The 22,322-nt window shown below is 37.1% G+C and overlaps 2 protein-coding genes across 8 annotated transcripts in view; one reads left to right on the top strand and one right to left on the bottom strand.

The window, feature by feature from the left end:
• LOC129731958 (cGMP-dependent 3',5'-cyclic phosphodiesterase-like) overlaps positions 1-19,308 on the top strand; it is a 120,777-nt gene extending 101,469 nt beyond the window's left edge. For all 4 annotated transcript variants that reach the window (XM_055692369.1, XM_055692366.1, XM_055692367.1 and 1 more), the window contains exons 8-13: positions 757-899; positions 1,008-1,074; positions 15,760-15,918; positions 15,999-16,327; positions 17,252-17,669; positions 17,722-19,308. In XM_055692369.1, the coding sequence (XP_055548344.1) occupies positions 757-899; positions 1,008-1,074; positions 15,760-15,918; positions 15,999-16,327; positions 17,252-17,669; positions 17,722-18,027 (1,422 nt within the window). In that variant the 3' untranslated portion in view covers positions 18,028-19,308. The remainder of the gene's footprint in view (positions 1-756; positions 900-1,007; positions 1,075-15,759; positions 15,919-15,998; positions 16,328-17,251; positions 17,670-17,721) is intronic.
• LOC129731959 (phosphopentomutase) overlaps positions 18,648-22,322 on the bottom strand; it is a 125,156-nt gene continuing 121,481 nt past the window's right edge. For all 4 annotated transcript variants that reach the window (XM_055692373.1, XM_055692372.1, XM_055692371.1 and 1 more), the window contains one exon: positions 18,648-19,448. In XM_055692373.1, the coding sequence (XP_055548348.1) occupies positions 19,346-19,448 (103 nt within the window). In that variant the 3' untranslated portion in view covers positions 18,648-19,345. The remainder of the gene's footprint in view (positions 19,449-22,322) is intronic.

The following is a 22,322-nucleotide window of genomic DNA, read 5'->3' as shown; positions in this document are numbered from 1 at the left end:
CTTATTTCAATAGGATCGATATCAACATTGTGGCATTAACTTGCCGTTCTGGTTTCAGGGTTATTTTTTCGTGGCTAGAAGTAGTGCTATGTATAAAATTTGTAATGACGCAGTCTACTGTAAAATTTTTTTTTTATATTGCAGAAACTGAATATAAAGCTTCTAGTAGTTACAATTTCTAAGTAAATATAAATTTCGGAAAACGTTTAAGATAATAAATTTTGAAGCTGCTTCATTTCACATCGCGAGGATATTATATGTATTAAATTCAATGCAAAAAAAATTGATTTTAAGGTACAGTTTTTAATTATAAACTTCATACGAAAAAAACCCTATGACATCATCTAAGATTATCATAGCACTTTTACTTCAAGAAATTTATCAAAATTTCATATGCTACGAGTAGATTATCATGTTAGCGTAATCTAATAGCAAAAACCTGTTCAATTATACACAGCGCCTTTGCTTTAATGTCACGGTGCGTGGTTTCACTCGCGTATGCTGTTTACCACACAGCTAAATTAAGCGGTTAACTCTACCAAATACAAAGATAGATACGATAGACAGCTGACATTACGAATAAACGGTTTATTCACTAAAGCCAAGACATTGATCTATCCGTTCCAGTGAAAGCCATTTCTCAATCACAATTTGAAATTCTGCAAAAAAAGGATTTGGCAGTCGTATGGATCGTTTCACTGAATCAAATAACAGCTTCCTTTCCATTTGCTTTTCTCCCAACCTCCCCCTCACCAGGCATCCAAAGAGATTCGAATAGCGAGCGGCAAAGGAATAGCCGGTTACGTCGCCCAAACTGGCAAGCTGCTAAATATCCGGAACGCTTATCAGCATCCGCTGTTCTATAAAGGCGTCGACGAGTCTACCGGCTTCAAAACGCGGTAAGGAATCCGAATGTGCTGTCACAGCAGCAGTACATCTGCGTGCGTTTTGTGCTATTTGTGTTACCGATTTCCTCGTTTCACCTTTCTCTTTTCCGCTGCCTTTAGGAACATTCTTTGCTTCCCCATCTGCGATGAAGCTGGCGTAATCGGAGTGGCACAACTCTGTAACAAGGTGAGTGAACGGAGTTGGGATTTTGTTTTATCTGTTGAATTTTGCAAGATTTACATTTTATAACGTATGCGTAAGTTGAATCGGTATTTGCTTGCCACAAATAAAATTAAGCATTCTGACTAGCTGTTTGCGATAAAATACTCATATCAATATGTTAGCATGCGAGAATTGAGTATTCAAACAAAGGAAAAAAACACATAAATATCAACAAAACTTTTCCGTTATTAACGCTGAGATTCCTATTGCATAGGTCGTCATTTCGTCTCGGTTCGTATAATAATTGTGTAAACATTAGGCTTAGTGTCATTAGTCAGATTGCTCCTGCATCCTTTCATTAGAAATTCATCATTTCGAATCAACTCTTCAATACACAAGGTGGTGATTCAAATGTGCTACGGATGCCGTACACATCCGTACTGGTCATTATCAAGATCCCAACTGGCAAAATTAGCATTGCTTGATTGATGCAACTGGTAATTTGTTACCAACTATATAGGTATCTTAGTTCTTCACTGCGCCATAGGTGTTTTCGTCAAAAATTCTGCTCAAAGGCGATGCACAGTAGTCCAAAATAGCAAAAACTGGAACCTAATTTCATAGCGCCTTTCACCTTCATCCTAGCTTAATGGTGTCTCCCTGTATGGATGATAATCTCGAACTGTCAAAAGTTATGAAAAGTCCACTATATTTAAATTTCGAAATTTCTTTCTTCATTACAATGTCATTAAGTAAGTTTCAATTCGAAATTAAGTTTTTTGTCCTTTACTTTTGCTAGTTGCATTTTAAAAGAGAACGTGGTAGGAACGCAATCAAGAGCAACACGAAGAATAAATGTGAACTGGAACCGATTTTAAAATATACACCCGAATCTCACGAAAGTCAGTGGACGAATGAATGATGTAGAGGTGGGAAATTCGATCACGAACTAATCTAAGAAGCTGGTTCTTCAAAGTGAGTGAGTGAGAGATCTATCGCTTTTTTTAAAGAAAGATAACTATCTAAATGCAGAAGCCAGGTCGGGTGCTGAAACAAAACGCCTGAAAAACAGATGGAAACTGCATAAAATAGGTTCGGGGTGATTGGAATAGTGTCCCTCGATTGGTAACTTTAATTGATTATTATCAAAGTTTGGCTAAATAAAGTACCTTCTCCATAAGGGCACAAAAAAAAATTAAAATCAATAATTAATATGACCTGCTTTGGCCTTCAGCACCTCCTACAATCGCTTTGGCATGCACGTTACGAGATTCTCGAAGTACTGTGAATCGAGATCTTTCCAGGATCCGCGTTCCAGAGCATTCAAATAATGATGTTTGTTGGTAACACCCTAAACAGTTGGCTGCGAAGTCTGTGCATAAGAAAACAGAAGGTCGAGTTTCGAATAGGAATGTAGCACCAAGGCTTTGCTTTGTTTACAGCTCTCCGCCAAAATTGCGCCTTACACGAAGATTTCGAACTTCGATTCGTCCGTCCAGTGAACCGTTTTCCAATATTCCATTGGTTTGTCAGCGCACAGTGGGGAATCGCTGGCCGTCGATCCAAAATTGAAAATGCGAATTTCGTTTAAATTTTATTTTTCCTATAGTTGTATACTATTGAAGTGTTAGAATCCAAATTTTTGAAGCATTACGACAAAATTTGAATTTTCTATGATTTTTCAAAGTGTACTGAGTCAGCGTTTTTTAGCGTTTTTCTTGGAAAAAATGCAATCTTGCGAAACTTTCTGGAGCCTCAAGGGTAACTTGAATCTTGATGACGTCTAAGGAAAAGTTGTATATAATATAGTGGAGAATAAATCCTCATCATTGGACAATGTTTAATCTCATTGTAATACTCAAAAAAAATTAAGCGGAATAAAAAAATTACGTATTTTTTGCATAAAACAGCGTTTAAAGTTTATACGGCAGGGTTTGGCACTATTGGCACTGGTTTTAAAAGATAGCTTGGAAAAAATGCTTTAAAATGCATCTAGTCCGATCCTGCGCAGAGTTGCGCAGAGTACCCTTCTTTCGAAGAGAACAACGAGCGTTCGGCACATATCGGACTTTAAAAATGTAAATTTAAATTGCACACTGCTAACCGTCAACAGAATAACAAATAGCCCGTATTAGTTTGATAATAACAACGTTTTCAAACATGTTTCAGTATAATTAATCAGACTATTTTCATATTTACAAGTTTAACTTATCTATATTCCGATAATTAACGAAGTATCAAAAACTAATCATTGTTTATGTTTTGGATCACCAGCACTGAGTACCAAAATCATGTTTTAAGTTTATATCATACCAGTCACATGTACACAATACATCGCCTGCTAATTTCTACAGAGCAAATAGTATATTATTATTTCGACGTTAGAAACTGCTTTTTGAAAACCTTCCCTTAAGATATTAAAACTGTATTGGAAATAAACACAAAAATGAAGATGAAGGTAGAAGTGAATAAAAAGAAGAATGCGATAAATAGAAGCAATGTAAAATAGTCAATTTGAAAAAAACAAGTCATAAGTGATTTTGAACACAAAGCCTATTTCTTAATGATATTTTTTTTTTATTTTCATAATAACTGATCAATATTTTATGTTTTTTTTTATGGCATATGAAAGTCTTTCAAGCAGCATGCATTTTATTTTCCAAAAGATTGAAACCGACGTAAAATTTCCCTCATATAATATATATAAAAAACATGAAAATTTCCCTGGCGTCAAAAATATGCATTTTCATGCAAAAATAATATCAAATTCGGACTCAGCATCCCAAAATTACATAAAAACCATATATTTTACATGATTTGAAGACATTTTTTTGCTTGGCCAGCATTTGTATGGAGTCGCCCCACTGTGCAGCGTGCTCCAGGCAAATTTCAGCCGCTTAGCCTTATTTGCCTTGCTAATGAATGATCGCTCCCGTGCAATCATGCTTTTTAATTCCACTGCCTCGATCCGCCGACGAATAGTCCGATGAGAAACCGTGAAACCGGATGCACGGCGTTTTCAATTTTCTCAACAAATGGTGCAGAGTCAAGGCAGAAGATTCTAAACGTCAATATCTTAGAAACATAAACAATCGAGGGGTCACTTGATGGAAACTTTTCGAAAATATATCAATTTTTACACTCTATTTTGTCAATGTTTTGTTTTTTGTGATTCAAAAATCTTTTTGTTCTATTGCTTCATTCTATTTGAAAATCTCATATTTTTAACAGCTCAAACTGAATGAAAATTCACAATAACTTAATAATTAAGAAGATATGTGAAAAAAAATAATTAAGGTTTAAAAAATCATTACGAGATGTTTCCATGTCATTTTCATCATAAGAGAGAGAAAAAAAAAGATGTAGGTGACCACCTTCATTTGCCTGTCACTGTACCTACGGAGAGGACTACCGCAAAAAGTGGGCGGGGCCACGTACAAGATATTAAGGGAGAAAGTGAAAAAAAGTTAGGCTGCGCTGCGCGTTTTTATTTTAGGTATAAAGACGAACGCTGCGCGCGAAGCGCATTAGCTTTCTGTCCACTGTTCATGCGTCAACAACTTCGTCATTAACCCTCTATTGTTTCGTTCCTCCTGCCAAGCACAAATTAAAATTGACCTTTCCCTCAAACACGTTCTTGACACTCTCGCTGTCACTTGTTTGTTGCTAAATTTAGCATATGAGCTGGCGAAAAACCAATAATATTAACCACACGGCTTGAGATTGTTTAATTCCCCTTCCAATTTTCAAGATTTTTAAAGGGGGGGGGGGTGTGCTGCCGTTCCACGCATAAATGTCCCATGTTCCAAAACAGACAGCTGAGAAAAATGCGATCAAAGATTTGAAAAGTATTTGCCATCTTAGGCGAAATGGCATATCAAAAAACAATTTCGTGATTGAAATTATTTAAAGACCAACATGTCCAATGAAAATAATCAAATACTTCATTTGAGGATTTAATTTACGGTCGTTTACAGAAAAAAATGTTCAGTGGGACTCTCATGCCTAGAATTGTAGGATAAATTGGCAAATTCCACGCATAACAGTCCCACTGTAAATTTCGCATCGTACCACCAACTCGTGCAAATGACGTTTAAGTTTGTTTGTTTCGTTTAAGTCGTGTACTGTGTGCGTCGACTTGTTTCATTTGCCGAAAGTTTCGCTCAGAACCGAAAATAAATGCGTTGGCCATGTTGCAAGTATACAGAAGTGATGACAGTGATGATGAATTTGAAGCCTGTATTACACTCTTTGACCAATGGTCGAATACTTGACCTTTTGACATAATGGTCAAATTTATTGGACATCATGATTATTGTTCGCCCGTGTTTGCCACATTAAAAAATTGTAGAGTGACAAACAATTATCTTTGACCAAATTTTTATCTGTCAAAAAGTGACAAATATTTGACGCTTGGTCAAAGAGTGCAGTACAGCCTTAACGGATTAGGTCTCATCAGCGCATCAGAATCCGTGGACGGCAAAAACCTGATTAATGGCGACCTACCAAGAAACAAAAAAAAAGTTTGCTGATAACAATTTTACACTGTACCAAAACCATTTGTTTCAAAAGTCTCCTCGAGGGATTACTGCAGAACGCAAGCAAACATTGCTGTCGATGCTTCATACAGTTGTTCCAGCAAATAAATTGAGTTTCTACGAAAGTTTGCCTACAAAGAAATGAACTACCTACGACAACAGAAGCAGTTGTCTTTGTTTCTTGGGCTTTCGATATGTTTTTTTTCCGTTTTTTTTCCGTTTTCATGGTTAAACTTCCATAAAATGCGAAGTTTGTTCGAAAGACAGCTATTGTATTTAAGAATAATGCCTCCTCCTTTAAGAAAGAAGACCCCCCTCTTCCCCTCCGCCATCTTTAGAAGTTCCTAACGTCGAGTTTTAAGTGTTTCTGAACCCTACGCTTCGTAATAATGATATATAATTAACTAATTGTGGAGATTACTCTAGCGGGACAGTTATGCGTGGAAACTTAACAATGGGACAGATAGACTTGGTATTTTAAAATGTTGAAATTTTTAGAACAAAAAATTATTGTTGAAGTATTTTTCTGGAAATTTACGTCAAAAAACAACGTTTGGTTATGAAAAGTAAAAATGACCAAAATGTAACATGGGACAATTATGCGTGGAACGGCAGTGTGGGGGTTTGACGAAATAAAATTAAAATTTGTAACGACCTAAGTTAAAAAAAAATCCATTGGTGTGTCACAATACAAAGGCAATATAAACACGGTATTGACGAGTAAATGGTGAAGAAATTAAAACATTTTTGATCGCTGCTATTGCTTTTTTATCACGATTAGCAACTTTCTGGCGTATGGCAGAAAAGTAATTGATTAGTTCTGATCCACTAAAAAACAAGGCGCCGCGTCTGCTACGAAAAGCTGCAATCGAATGAGCGTGTTGCAGCAAAACCATACAAAAATGAAATCTTCGCCTGCTGCGCTGTGGCAAGTCTGCTTGCTACTGGTCGATTCGGTTTTCAACAATGAAGACTAAACTTTTGCATTACTAGCTTTGATATGTGACTAACTGCAGTTACACTTTCGGTAGGCGTGTCGATGTGCACTCGAGCGAACAGAGCAACAACAACAACGCGTTTACAAAGTCAAATCGTTTGTATACTTTAGTGTCGGCTGTGCTGGGGAAGTGCTTGAGTTGCTTCATTGCGGGCACGCGATTGGTTGAATTTCAATCAAATTGGTTATGAGTTTTAACCTTTTTAGCATGAAACAAATGTTTCAAAAATTGTTTCCATAAACTGGAGAAATTTGGTCTCTATCCAACCAGATATCAATGACTAAAACCTCTTTAGTGGTAACAAAGTTGTAGGTATTTGAACTCTTTCATTCTGCCGTTTCACTTTATATTCGATATTTCGCAGAGGCACCCTATTAAAGTAAGACGTATTCTACTTCAAAAAGTTTGTTTTTTTATTTTCAATATACTAAACTTTTCATAACAGTTTGAGATTATGCGGGTCATTCATACAAATAATTATTCCGAGGACATCATTAAGCTAGGATGAAGGTGAAAGACGCTTTGGAATTAAGTTTCACTTTTTTCCGTTTTGGACCACTGTGCAATGGCTTGCATTGCTAGACAAACACCATGAACATTAGAGTGGCCATATTTTATATGGCCGTTTTTTAAACTATCGATCCTTATGAGCGCCGGGCTGAAAAAGTTTCCTTTTGACCTCTACAATAAGCCACGAAAATTTGAAGTTGATCGGAGTATATTTAATGGACCCACAAAGCGCTTATATTTTAGAAATCGATTTACATGAAAATTGTACGGAGTTTTTTCTTTTTTCAAAACATATATCTCTTGATAAACGTATTCAAATACACTTGTATTTTTATAAAACCGTTATATTATTGTCCTAATTTATGTTTAAAATATTTTAAAACTTTTGATGTTTGTTAAAAAGATCGGATTTTGAATGAGGTGGGTAATTTTACGGTATGAACCAACTACATGCAATATAAACTGAAGTTCGTCTTAATTATGTGTTGGAACACAGTTAGAATTTTTCATGAATTTAACACCATGTTCTCTGGCGTCGTTTAAAGCGAATGATTTTTGAATAAAGTGTGCTATTCCCCATTATTTTTCTATTCGGCTGGGTCACGGTCGAAAAAATCAATATTAAGTTCAAAATTCGAAAAGAAAGCATTGGTTTTGTATAAAAAGGAGATGGGATTAATAACATACATTCGACATCAGCTATTTAAGGCCAAACGGTATTCAAACCAAAAATGGCCGCCTTCGAGCCACCACTTTGAATTTTCAAAGGCACAAGACTCGGTAACAAGTAATGCGTCATCTGTGAAAAGGCTGTTTTATGTTTGCTGTGGTGAAGCAAACATAAAATAGCGTTTTCACAGGGAGTGCATTATTTATTTCCGAGTCCTGTGCTTCTAAAAATACGAAGTGGTGGCTCAAAACCATTCGCTTTTATTTGCCTGATTATTTTTTGTTTATATTCAAGCTTAAATACCACAAGCGATTCTTCATCTTTTCAGTTACAGCGTCTGAGACGACTATCAATTTCGGCATAAGCGAAAGAATCACGTAGAAAATTCATAACTTGATAAATACATTAGCCAGCACTCGTACATCCGAAAAACACTTGAATGTGAAGTTTGACTACCAACAGGGACATGTCTTGAATGCAATTTATGGTCAATGATCAGAACTTTTGGATCATTGAAGCTGTGAGTGACTTGATTGGCTGTGAATGAGTTGATTTCGTTTGATGCTCTTGTAAAACGGTTAAAGACAAGTGTTTGAAGTCCGATGCTCTTGCCATGTAATATATTTTGCATAAAAGTTCATAGAAATGAAGAGGACAAGTAATATTTTTTAATTTTCGGAACTTTTCCGAAATATTTCGATCCACTAGCGTATTATGAACTTTTTAGGCGATATTTTTGCCGTAGCTTGAATCTATTTTGAGCGCACCCAAGAACTTTGCACTTTCATCAAAACTCTGAGAATTGCTATTCGATCAACAGGAGATCTACCGACCGTATTTGATAAAATTCGCCATCGTAGTGCATTCAGATCACTAGTGCTGAACTGTTTCATAGAAAATAATAATAATAATAATATTCAAAATAACATTAAATCCATACAAAAAGTTCTTAATAATTTTAATAATTTTGCTTCACCAATCCGATTGTGGCGGTTCACTTCACGCAGTCGCAGCAATGAAGTACGATTGAGGATATAATCACTGAATGGCAGTTTCAAAACCTCTAACGAATATGAGAGGTCATTCATTCATTACGTACTAAGTAGAAGGGGATATTCAACGAAGAGTTCCATTGCGCGAGGCCCCCATGCAAAATTGCGTTATTTATGGGTGGGAGGTGTTCAGAATTGCTATAATTTAGCGTTACGAAATATGTGAATGTCCCTAACGATATGATTTTATAATTGGAGAGTATTTCGTCGCAAAATATGCAACTATTTTAAGAAACTAAGGCGAAAATTCCAAAAAGAGTTTAAAACAACAGTTCTTATGAGAATCTATTATTTTTTAAATATAAGCGTTTTGTGGGTCCATTTAATGAACTCGGATCAACTTCAAATTTTCATGGCTTATTTTTGGAGTAAAAAGGAAACGTTTTCCGCCCGGCGCTCATCGAATTCGCATGATGTTACAAAAATGGCCACTCTAATGAACATGCTACGGTCCTCACTTCAATAACCAACAGCAATAATTCATAGATTTTGCTTGGTTTACGATCCGTTCTGTTCTTGATTGTTTTTATTCAATGTGGCGAAAAAAAAAATCAAAATGAAATTCCACAATTTTCACCATCAAAATTCACAGGAACGGATTAAAAGCTATAGTTTTTCAATGCAAAAATATTCACTTTTTTCAATCCAATTTTTGATTGATTCTTCGCATATTTTTTAGGCCATTTACCAATTGTGTGTATCAGTATAATTCAACACATTTTTTTTTTGTAAGCTATTCATTAGTTGTTGCATTTTTATATCAAATTGTTGACCTTTTTTAATCTATTCAATTATTATTCACAATGAACTGATGTTAAAGAGGGGTGTTCTACAAAAAACTCTATTTTGTCGTGTCCAACGTACAGATAGGACATCGCAGTATTCAGCAATTGTTTTTCTTTTAAAATTTTCCACAACTTTGCTGAAGGAAGCAATCTGGTATATTGAAATTTAGAAAAATATTTATTTATCTAACTATTAGGTGGATTGATCGAAAAACTAAAAACGCCAAAAGTAAGGCCTTGTTCTATGAAACAATTTTGCTGAAGACATTAAGTACATAAAATCAATTTTTCACACTCAAATCTAGAACGATCACGATTTTTCGAGTTTAGAATGTGGAATGTGGAATGTGTAGAAACTATTTTGGAAGTTATTTCATAAAATGGTGTTTGAAGAACGTGCTTTACAATAAGTATTTCGTCGTTTTTATATCATTTTTTTGTACGTTACGACCTTCAATAGGGCATTACTCAAAAATGTACCGTACGGTGATTTTGAAATTTTGACCAGAGATTCTGGACGCCATAACGAATCGAATGGTGTACTCAAATTATTTGGTGCATTTTTTTTTAATAACGGTCTGTGGGAGCACCGTGTTATTGTTATTTTGTTTCTTTGCTTAAATGAATTTTACTATGTTTGTTACGGCTTTTTTTCAAAGTGAAACTCCGTGCTCGAATTCTGCCCAAACTTTGCAAGATAATTTTCTCGAAAATCATTAAAATTACGTATGTGAAACATTGATCGATTGTTTGCAATGCTGACGCATGCATTGAGTTACCATTCAGGCGCTATCTATAAGGTGAAAGCTAAGATTTTTACGCTCAAAATCGTCCAGTGGATAAAAAAACCTAACCCCAAAATTGTATAGAAAAAAACCGTAATCCAGTTTTACTTTAAGGTCTACAATTTCATTCCAAAGTTTTAAAAACTCAAAATGTTTATACCAATTTTCTTTTTTTTTTTCAACATTCACCTTTATTTTCCCTTCAATTTTCTGTTCATATTTGTATTTTTTCTTAATCTGCATTTCGTATTTTTCATGTTGTTAATTAACCTTAAACGCCAAAGAACACTCAATTAGCTACCTTCAGGACCATCAAACGAGACTTTTTCTTGCATTTTCCGTTTACAAACTTGTAGTCTATTGATACGACAATGGAAAGCCATCTTCAAAGCATCCTATGAAGTAACTAATTACGGGGATTTCAAACTCACCAAGTTCTTTACAGATTTCAAAGTTCACGCATTTTCCCTGATGTTCATTACGATTCACAGGTGGAAATAACAATGCTCTTGAGTCTTTTTCGAAAGTATCTAGCAGGCATGATAAAAAATTTGTTTCGAATCATTTTTGACAGGAATTTTGGGACATTAACGTTCCATGCAGACAGCTTAGGTCGGTAGAGGATGTGAAAGGTTCATGGTCCATGAAAAAATATTTATAATTTATATGGGCGATTATCAACATCAAAAATCTGTCCACGTAGAATGTGGATTACTCCCTTCAGATTTTCTGCGGCGACACTTCCCACGCGTAAAAACACACTAATATCTTGTATATGCAACCAAAAGTCTTCACCATAACGAAAAAAACTTTAGATATATTACGAATATTATTAGCCCGTATGTTTGAAGTTGAGTCACGCTCGACGAAAAAAGCAATTGTTTTTTTTTTTTTTTTTTTTTGACGTAGAATTACGTCTTACGGCAACATATACAGGGGACCAATTCCATTACAGGGATCCAATTTCAAAAACCAAAAACATCGAGAGCGTCACAAAAATTGTCCATTTTCAACCGTTTTAAGCTCAGTCAGTTTCCAACCGATTTTCGTCATTTTTGCAGTAATCGATTGGAAAACGGCACCCGTCCAAATGCAGAAAGTTGTAATCTGATTATTCGAACGATTGTACTATTGAAAATTGTCAAGCCTTGTCGAAACGCAAATGTCGACCTCTGATTGGTCGCACAATGCTCCTTTCCCTAACAAGGTCGACAGAAAATACCTAGTTGAATAAAAATGCGCGCTTTGTGTTTTATGTATAATTCATTCCGTGATTGTGCCGATACCACACAGACGTTGGTTGCTGATCGTGAAGAAGAAAGAAAAGCTGGGTTTCAATTCCTGGCTGATCGCGCTGGGCGCGTTGATACTTAAGCACCTGACTATCTGGCGGCTGTTATGGAGTTTTCGGTAGCTACAGAATTATTGGAAATGGCAGGCAATTCTTCTAAAGAAAACGGGAGAGCTAGAATCATCGGCGAATGGTTATCCGAAATGATGATAATTGAACAAACTTCTGGACCATGAAGCATTTTTGCGATAATTGAATGAAATTTGCAACTGCAGAAACCAAAGCAGCCTTTTTCAAGGCTACTAAATGTATTTGGAAGAGCATAATGAATGGTATTACTAAACTGCAACTTTGATTGCAGTTTGATGTTGCTGCAATTGCGCAGCAGTGTGATGTATATTACGATTCATTGATACTGTGCATCACAACCAGTGTATGCGAAACAAATCCGATTTCAAACAGAAAAGTTCAGCAAGTTCTGCTCACGGTGCTGAGTCCGTTTTAGAAAATTCATAACACTTCATTTACAAGGATGTAACGTCTTGAAGAAGACGGTTATTGCTTGACATCACAGCATAATTGCGACCCTTATATCCGACACGAGAACGGGAACATCTTCTTCCTTCAAGCCGTGCCACACACGATACATGTTATTTTGTTGCCTTTATTAGGCAACAATAGGTTGACAAGAGGAAAGTCACAATTTACTTGGAGCAGCAAACGTACGGCGGTCTGAACTTTGCGGCAAGTATAATAGTAGAACGTTTGTTGTAATCCGCCAAACGAGAAGCAACTGAAAATGTTTCTCCTTACAACGAGGTTTGCCTATAGTAGGTTTGACCTGTTGTGACAAATTTCCTGGCTCCTTTGTCGCTTGCCTCTGGTGCCATCTCAATGATGATACATTTGTTGGCAGGTACACAGTTGACTATAAAATAATACGCTTTCACGCTCAAATTTCGCTTATATACCGACAAACTGTGAGCAGCGTAGCCCATCCTCTTTTTTTCGAACGTTGTAGAGTGGTATAACTGGAAATAATTTTTCCAGTTATCCCGTTCCACAACGTGCGAAAAATCTATGTCAGAGCGGATATCGCGCGCTATCTGGACCATGAAGCATTTTTGCGATAATTGAATGAAATTTGCAACTGCAGCAACCAAACCAGCCTTTTTCAAGGCTACTAAATGTATTTGGAAGAGCATAATGAATGGTTATTACTAAACTGCAACTTTGATTGCGGTTTGATGTTGCTGCAATTGCGCAGCAGTGTGATGTATATTACGATCAGGCTTTCGAATACACCAACTCTTTTATCATTTTCGCCTGATGAAATAATATGCCAGAGCGATCAAGTTAGCTGATGAAAACATCGCAATCGTTCGTTGGGGAAAACTGTTTGGTGCGCAATGTCCTACTGTGCTGTTTCGCAGCGTTAATCCTACGTTCGCAATTGTATAAATGCTCTTTTTGAACGGAGGTAGAAAGAACCGATCAGAGTAACATCTGATAACAATTTGTGTCGATCGGACGGATAGGCTCTGCTCACAATTGTGTAGTGTCTTTTTTTGCTCTGTCAGCTACTGTGCTAACCATGATGCAATGTAATCTGGTTTTGTAATATTCGCGTTGACGGCGTTTCTGATATTTGTTTAGTTTTTGCAGGAGAACAAGAAAGAAGGAAATATTTTTGCTCATCACGCACATTTTGATAACTACATATGTAAGTTCGCGTAGATGCGAACAGCCTTTAAAATCTCTTTTAACACCGTCAACGCGAAACGCTATAATATCAATTTTTACTAGTAGCCAAGCTATGCCAGCTGCATTATTAAGGCAAAGCAAACGAGATCCTACAACACCCGAGAGAAATTTCATTCTAGAAAGGATTCGTACGGAACCACAATTAGATTTTAAATTTTTACTCCGTCGAGAACTGAGCAGCTAAAATCTGTGCTCACTCAATCGAAGATGTGTAAGTTATCGTTTTTTCGGTGCACCATGAATCACAGTGCTCTTTTTTGCATTGCGATAATAAAAGTGCGTGGTTGTGTAAATGGCTACCTTTGATTTTTTTTTTCTTAAGAGCTGTATCAAATCAAGCAAAAATATGAGTTGCATGCATATGCAACACGTGTTTCCTGCCTACTGGTTTAAGAGCAATATTTTACATCTACACATTTCAATGAAGAGGAGTATTCAGAAGCCTGATTACGATTCATTGATACTGTGCATCACAAGCAATGTATGCGAAACAAATCCGATTTCAAACAGAAAAGTTCAGCAAGTTCTGCTCACGGTGCTGCGTCCGTTTCAGAAAATTCATAACACTTCATTAACAAGGATCTGAAGAAGACGATTATTGCTTGACATCACAGCAGAATTTCCACCTTCATACTAATGTCTACCGTCGGCAGTATCAAACACGCAACAATCTGCTTCCATGCGACACGGGGAAGGAAACATTTTTTCCTTCCAAGCCGCGCAACACGACACAATACATGTTATTTTGTTGCCTTCATGAGGATGCTATCGGTCCGGCTCGACATAATGTCCACAAGAAATCATTTTTGTACATCCGTGCTACGAAACTAAGGAAAAACTTTGAAACTAAAAATAAAGGTGGAGCTTATCAAATGATCGCTCTGAGCCAGAATGAATGAGATGTATTTTTTTTTCGAACGTTGTAGAATGGTATAACTAGAAATAATTTAGTCACACCTATTTTTCCAGTTATCCCATTACATTCCATTAAAGCAAAAATAATATACGAAAAATATACGGAAAAATATATCGCTTCACACGATTAAAATGATTAACCCTAATCGAGTGTATTGCCAAAGCTATTGCAAAAAATTATTGACGTAAGACAGGCTGTCGTAATTCTACGTTAACCTTGCGGTCGTTTCTTATAAACAACCTCTTCCACTTTTTATTGGATTGAAGAAAGTATCAATTTGCCTCCGGTTTAAAAAAAAAGTAATTCAATCGCATTTTGTCCAAACAAGTTTTCATTCAAAATCATTTTGCTTTTAAAAAAATGCGGGAGCGAGATTTTAAAATTCTCAATGAGTTTCGGGAAAAATGTATAGGTTACTAAATTATGTTCACCTTCAAGACATCAGTTTTGAGTAAAGTCTAATCATTAAATTAATTGAACAAGGAGATTGTCACAAATATGTTAAACAAGCTTTACCTTCGGGAGTAACCTGTTGGGACGAGAAGGTTTTATCTAATTTTTCACAGAGAAAGGGGATATCACACTAGTTGATGGAGTCACCTCTTATTGTCTGTGCCTTTCTTGCTCTCATGTGGATGTTTCATTGCATCAATCCGTTTTGTAATTAACCAGTTTAAACCATTTGAAATCTAACGCAACATGGTTTCATTTTCGCTTTCACAGAATGTACCCCTGTATAGAAAACAAAGACGTGGTACCACGTCGAAAGAGGAACTTGTACAATCTGTATGCTTACTATCAAACCAAATATATCAAAATTACGTTAACCCCTAAATGCAAACCAAACACCTCACATTTTTCAATTCATGGTCTTCTGGAGCTTACCGTAGTTGCACTCAAGGAGCGAGGAAAAACCATTTTCCTCAACAACATTCTTCCAGTCAATTTATTCAACCGACCAGAGTGGGAAATGGCAAATTCAAATAGAAACTTACAAGCGCATTTCCACAAACATCAATTTACCCACCGCAACAATTTTGTGCTTTCAGCACACAGCGTTCGAGTTACCTTCATGTTTATCTGGTTCGTTGCACACTGAGAAGTGTGTGTACACTTTAGAACCGGGTTGCTGTGATTTACGTATATGCACTTTATCAACACCAAGCTCAGAAACATTTGAGTAATACGTAAACTTATGAAAAATGTTGCTTCTCATGCGAGCTACCGTACTGTGACTTTTGTCGCCAGTTTTCTGTGTATATTTTCTAAAAAAAAAGTGGAAATAGCTTTCAAAATCTGTACAAACAACAGCACCCGTGCGCCCGGAGCAATCTGCCAGCACGTTCATTTTTCGCAGAACAAACATCCATATATGCAGATTAATTTTCAACTCGTTCCAGCTGAACGGTTTCCATTTCGATCGGTGTGACGAAGAGGTGGCCACCGCGTTTTCCGTGTACTGCGGCATCAGCATCATGCATGCGCTCGTACATAAGCAGGTGCAGAAAGCGGAAGCTCGGTTCAAACTCTCGCAGGAGCTGTTGCTGTATCACATGAAGGTTTGTATCACAGCGCTTTCTCTATGCATTCGAATGTTTTTGTAGTGGATCAATTTTTCATCCTCTCCATTTATTCGCAGGTACCGGATACCGAAATCCAGCACGTCCTGGAGGGAGTAAACACACACGAATCACAGCGGCACACGGTGGACTTTCCGCACTATGAGTTTTGTCCCCGTGACGTAAAAGACTTTGCCCTTTCGGTGAAACTATCGATGCGGATGTTTAGTGATCTCAATTTCGTGGCCGCATTCCAAATTCACGAGGACAAACTGGCCCGATTCATCCTGATGGTGCAGAAAGGCTACCGGGATACTCCCTACCACAACTGGTGGCACGCTTTTTCGGTCGCTCACTTTGCCTACGCACTGATGATGAATTTGCGACTGATTGAAAAGGGGATCATAACGTAAGTGGTTTTGTCGCTAGTGCCGACATTTTCTCGTTACGCTGGAAGGCAACGCGAATATCGCGCTCTCCGTGCTGATTGGATGATTCGTGCCTCTATTTGAATTGGATTTGTTACAAAAACACTTGAGGAATTTTGTTGCTGTTTCGATGACAGCGCTGACTGGAAGGCTCCGTAGACAGGGACTTTCAGTGATTTTCAAATATTGATATAAGACTATAGTAGATCCTATTGAAATTTGTTCTAAAATTAGACGTGACAAAAACGTTAGTTTTGTCAACAACATCTGAACGATGAATGAAATTGATTTTGGAAAACAGTCTATATCTAACTTAAGCTTGGCTAGATTATTAATAGAGGACTACTGCAGTAACATTCAAAGACCCGTCGTATTTTGGACAGACCTAGTTTATATATTTTCGCTTCGCACCAACTCAGTTGTATTTTAAGTCATGTTCCAGACTCTGTATAAGCCGCAAAGTCGGTGTGATACAGATGAAAGAGTACCTAGCGAATTGGATTGATGCGTTCAAGCCTCATGTTTGTGTTGAATGCATAATATTTAAAACTAAAACAACCAAACACATTATTTCGAGTAATCGGCGATTAAAGTTTAACCACCCCGTATGTTTCCTGCAGACTGCTGCAGAGAAATTAGAGAAATACCATTATAAACCGTTCAAATGATTTCGTTTTTTTTATGAAAGATAGATCATCAATTTTAACATCCACTGGTGATAAAAACTCAATTAAAAAAATGCGCTTGGTTCGGTTTGGTCGCACGCAACTATAAGTTAAAATAGTTATAACAACTATAAGATAGATAATTGTTGTGATTCATTAACATTCAAAATAAAACATTTTCATTAGAAAGGATTTGATCAAATTCTATGATAAATAATGTTATTTTATTTGATTCTCCAGCAAAATGCAGGGCTTTTCGTTTCTCATTGCTGCCTTCTGTCACGATCTGGACCATCGGGGCACTACCAACACGTATCAGACGCAGTCCAGTAGTCCCTTGGCGCGGTTGTACAGCAGTGAGGGAAGTGTTAATGAAAGACATCATCTGTCCCAGGCGATCTACATTCTGAACGACTCGAGCAGTAAAATTCTCGATGGCCTATCGACAGAGGAGTTCAAAGAATGCATCGACTATCTGAGAGACCTCATTCTGGCTACTGATTTGGCAAACCACTTTAGAATCATGACTCACCTGAAGAGACTGCGGACGGATAACCTGTCAGAAAGCGCTAACCAAAGACTTCTACTATCACTTTTGATCACCTGCTGTGATCTAAGCGATCAGGTCAAATCGTGGCGGACGGTGCAGCATGTGGCGGTAAAATTAGAGTGTTTATAATAAAGAACTAAACTTACCGATTTCATTACAGCATTTAGTGTACGCAGAATTCTTCGCCGAAGGTGACTTGGAACGACAAATGGGTCTTCGGCCTGACACGATGATGGATCGCAAGAAGGCCTGCATCCCAGTTCTGCAGATCGAGTTCCTAGCCACCGTGATTCGACCAACGTTCGAAATTCTGGTGAAAATCTTTCCCGAAACAGAGTGCTTCCTGGAGACGATTGACAGCAACCGCGAGCACTGGATGCATCTGAAGGAGAACGCAAACTGTCCCGGCGGAAGCGAGTGTTGTGAGTTTGCTGAAAAAAACTGTGACGGTGTGGGCGGCAACTAAAGAACCCTCCTCACTGCAAGGCATAAGTGCGACAAATATCGAAGCTAGTGATTAGATTAAGCTACGGTATGCGGAATCGGAAACCTAAAATGGGAGTTTTATTTATTACAAATAAGCTTTAGTTTGTGGAAGACATTAATTTTTTATCATTGATACCTAACACATCTATACCGTTTGCTGGCAAACGATCACATTTTAACCCTTTCTTTGTATTGTATTCTGTTTAAAATTGTAAAACAAATGTTCTTAATGCTCTGCCCCAAAATACATACCTACTGAAATGTTTTGTCTTCAAAACTGTCATGTTTCACGAATTAACTCGATCAGATTACTGGAGTCTCTATTGCCATCAAAAATAATGGAGACGCCACATTTATGTTTCCATCAGAAACAAATACTCTCTCGTAAATTTCGAATAGGATGACAAACAATGAGCGGTTTGAATATAAAGAACGACAATAATCAAAAGTAACTTTAATTAAAAAAATGTACGTTTCAGAATTGCTATTTTGAGTCTTTTTCAAACATTTGTTAATCCATACAACATTTGAACTAACTAGTTGGCCCACATATCCTATGATATTTTTGCTACACGAAAGATGACACACCACTGAACCGGATCCGATCAGTCGTATAACTTTTCATTTTATTTGTCATATCAATCCATCGATACTACTACACTAACATATGTATGGTAGCTTAAGACGCGTTGTCTTATTAGCCGTAAAAATCATAAACCTACAACACAACGCAGCACGAAGTAAAACGCTGTGTGCAACATAATTGAACATAACCAAGGTAGAAGATTTAAAATACAGTTACTGACAAAGAACAATTCACTGGAACGATCTGATGTTGCCTAGCAGAACTTCAACCGTGATGCTTTCATTCTTATAGCAGGACTATTAGAATTGTAGTTCATAGGGGAAAATATAGCTTAGACAAAAAAACTATTTGAACGCCTACCTTTTTCTAGCTTACAGAAAAAACTTACTATTTAGCTGGGGTATACGCGTACGATATTCGAAACTCTTACTGTTAGATCAATCGTGTAGATTAGCACTAGGTATACATGCTGTGGGATAATATAGTCGGTCAAGTAGAATTGTCACTGTGTGTATTGACTTCGCTAGAGATATTGTACCATCGGCTGGTAACTGATAGATTCATTGAATAAACGTAAAGCAGCACAACTGCGAATTTTGCTATTCGCAGAATTTGGACAGAGAGCACAAAATATATAGTATTGTGAAAGTGATGTAGCGACGAGTGTGAATGCAACGAACTTTTTTACTGCTTGTGAAATCAACCCTGCACTTTAATCCGAGCGAGGCGTCAGATTGTTTTTGGCCGGTTCAAGCAATTCCTCCACAATGCAGTTTACCATATCGCGAAGCGTTGATCGTGCGGCGCTCCAGTCTCTGAAATGGGAGTAAAAATCAGTTATATATTATTTGAATGATTTAGAGTGATTAAGGTTATAAATAATAACAGCAAAGATAAATCCTATCACCATTGAAATATGTTATGATCAAAATTTTGTCAACTTAAACTTCAGCTTTTTTCTGAAAAATATACTGAATATTACGGACATCGGATTTCTTAATGTCCGGTCCAAATAAATAACTACACACCTAAAATTTATTGCTGAGAACGGCACCACTGAGTGCTCAGTTAAATAAATAATGACAGCTGTCACATCTCACATAAAATATGACCGAGCTAACATGGGTTTTGTTGTTAACTGAATTAAACATTGAAGATTCTTTTAGTTCAGCTGCTATTTTATTTTAAAAGCCATAAGATGCGGCCTTATTAAACGACGCGTCTACGTGACACAGTAAAAAGCAGAAAATTCGTTATCACCCCTTAAAGGATTTTAAGTGAGCTCCCTAACACCCTGTATATAGAGCCCTACTACAGAAGACGAATCGCAAAAATTAACGCGATATCATGAACAACGGTCACTTAACGGAGGTTAAATTTTGCCGCAACAAAAAACAAACCTTAACCAATATCCTTATAATTGGCCACTTATGTTACCAAATTCCGAACCTAACTTCGGAAAGGAGAAAAGCGAACCGAACTAAAAACAAATTTTGGAGGTTCCAACTTTTCCAGCTAAGATCAAATTTGTTTTAAAAACATTTGCAGTTATGGAGAAAAAAGAGTCCGCCACAGGAACCAATGAGGTATATACGAAGGAGCGGTAGATGAGCTTGATTGCAAGTGTTAGATAGCAACATTTTTCGCGTGCTGAGATCGTGACGTCACAACAACCAATTATACACAGTTTGGCGCAGGAACATGTATGAATTTTGTTTAAAATATAATAAAATAAAATAAAAATTATATTTTTGTACTATGATAATATCAGAAACAACATGTGTCTCCCAGATATTGTCATAGATTACGAAATCTTCTAAAATTGACTGACGAAAACGATAACGTATTCTCTTGTAAATTACTTCAAATGCCTATGCCTGAATATTTCGTATTTCCAAACCTCTTGCGATCAACGATGGATCGTAGGTCTTTGAGTTTTTTAGTTTTTTTTTTTTTGACAATTGATCTGTGGATGAATATCGTCGTAAGTAGAGCGCTCAGTCTCTGGTTGACTCGCTCCATCCAACTAACCACCGCCGGCCCCAGTCGAAAAAAGGTTTTCGCCGGTGCTTTGACCTGCTCGACCGAAGGAGCGCATTCTTCAGCTGGTGCATTTGCCTCGTGTTGCCTAGTGTCTACCTCGTGCCTCTGCCTCGTGTGGTAGCTCTGCTACAGCGCGGATCTGGCTCGCACCTTCCGTGATGAAAGATTCACCGGTGGAAGTGTAAAAATTGTTGGAACGGCTGAAACGTGAACAATTACTTTTGGACAGATTGATACATTACCTTCCGATGCTAAAATGCGCCGGGAATCGGCCTGGAACCTATGTTCAAAATCCTCCGCGCGGAAATGTGAGCAAACATAAAAGTTTGCGGGAAGATCCGGTACCCGACAGAACAAACGCCAGCGTTTCTCATCATCGGGGTTTTTGGGAGAAGCATGTATGCTTATGCCAAAGTTTTTGGCTCCCGAAACCGAAACACCACCAAGTTTAACTGAACACGATGGCAATCGCGTTTTTTTGGTAAACGTAGAACGTTAAAAACTGGAAAAAAGTACAATTTGTCGAATATCCGCACTGAATGCCGAACGTAAACGATTGTTGTGACGTCACAACTTTCTACTCGCCACCTCTGATCGCATATTGAAATCGTATCTGCCACTCCTTTTTAATATACCTTATTGCACAGGAACGACTACAAATGGACACGTTTATAAGATGTTGTTGAAAAATAAAAAATCATTCTATCATATTGGCCAAATGATTGCATGAGGCCTGTTTCTAAGTGGAATAGGCTCTTACCTTGAATATGCTAGTAAAACAAAAACTTTGGAACAAAATATGCAATGTTAAAGTGTTCAATTTCATTCCAAAAAGTCTGTACGAAAAAGTTGAGGCAATTTAATTGGACTTGAATTGTTCATATTTCACATGACAGACATTTAGATTTATATATGGTTCGGTGCGGTTCACTTAAATGAAGTATTGGTTGAAGCGTAAATTGGCTGAGAAACTCAACAAAAAATAACATCATTCAAAATCAGGGTGGCGAAAAAGTTTTCAAAATCAAATTCCCTGATTGTCCTTGATATTTCCTTAAATATAACATTAATTTCACTGCTATTTTCCAGCATTCGACACAAAAAATCGCAACGTAGATGAACACAACTCTGAAATCTCCGTAAAAAGGGCCCTACCGGATTAGAAACCAAACCGTAGAAGTCGCGAAATAGCCTTTTATGCTACAAAAATCAGTTTTCGCGCTAAAACGTCGTTCAAAAAAGAATCGAGTCGCGAATCGTTTTTTTTTTTGTGTGGACTCATCATTGCGACCAGACATTAGATCTATTGTGATATTGCCCAGGTGTTTTCTGTACTCCGCACTTCATATTATTGGCAGTATCACTATTGAAGTAAGTAAGTAAGCTTATCATTCATATCCGTTCTTGTGTGCCAGTTTTACCTTTCCGTTTCAAGCTTACTACTCTACTATACCGAGCCTTTGTCCATCCTAACAATATCGCCTATTTACAATTCCCTGGAGAGAACTTTCATACGTTACCCGATAAAAAATTTACGACGGTGAGAACAGTAAACGGACAATTTTTTTTATTGTAAACAAAAAAACATGGTTCTCGTAGTTGCATCTACCACCGACAATATTTTTACCATGAAAAACATTGTCAGT

Source organism: Wyeomyia smithii, chromosome 3 (assembly GCF_029784165.1).
Source record: "Wyeomyia smithii strain HCP4-BCI-WySm-NY-G18 chromosome 3, ASM2978416v1, whole genome shotgun sequence".
Lineage (NCBI taxonomy): Eukaryota > Metazoa > Arthropoda > Insecta > Diptera > Culicidae > Wyeomyia > Wyeomyia smithii.
Note: the sequence above shows the minus strand (reverse complement) of the source record. Positions and strands in the feature narration are given on the sequence as shown.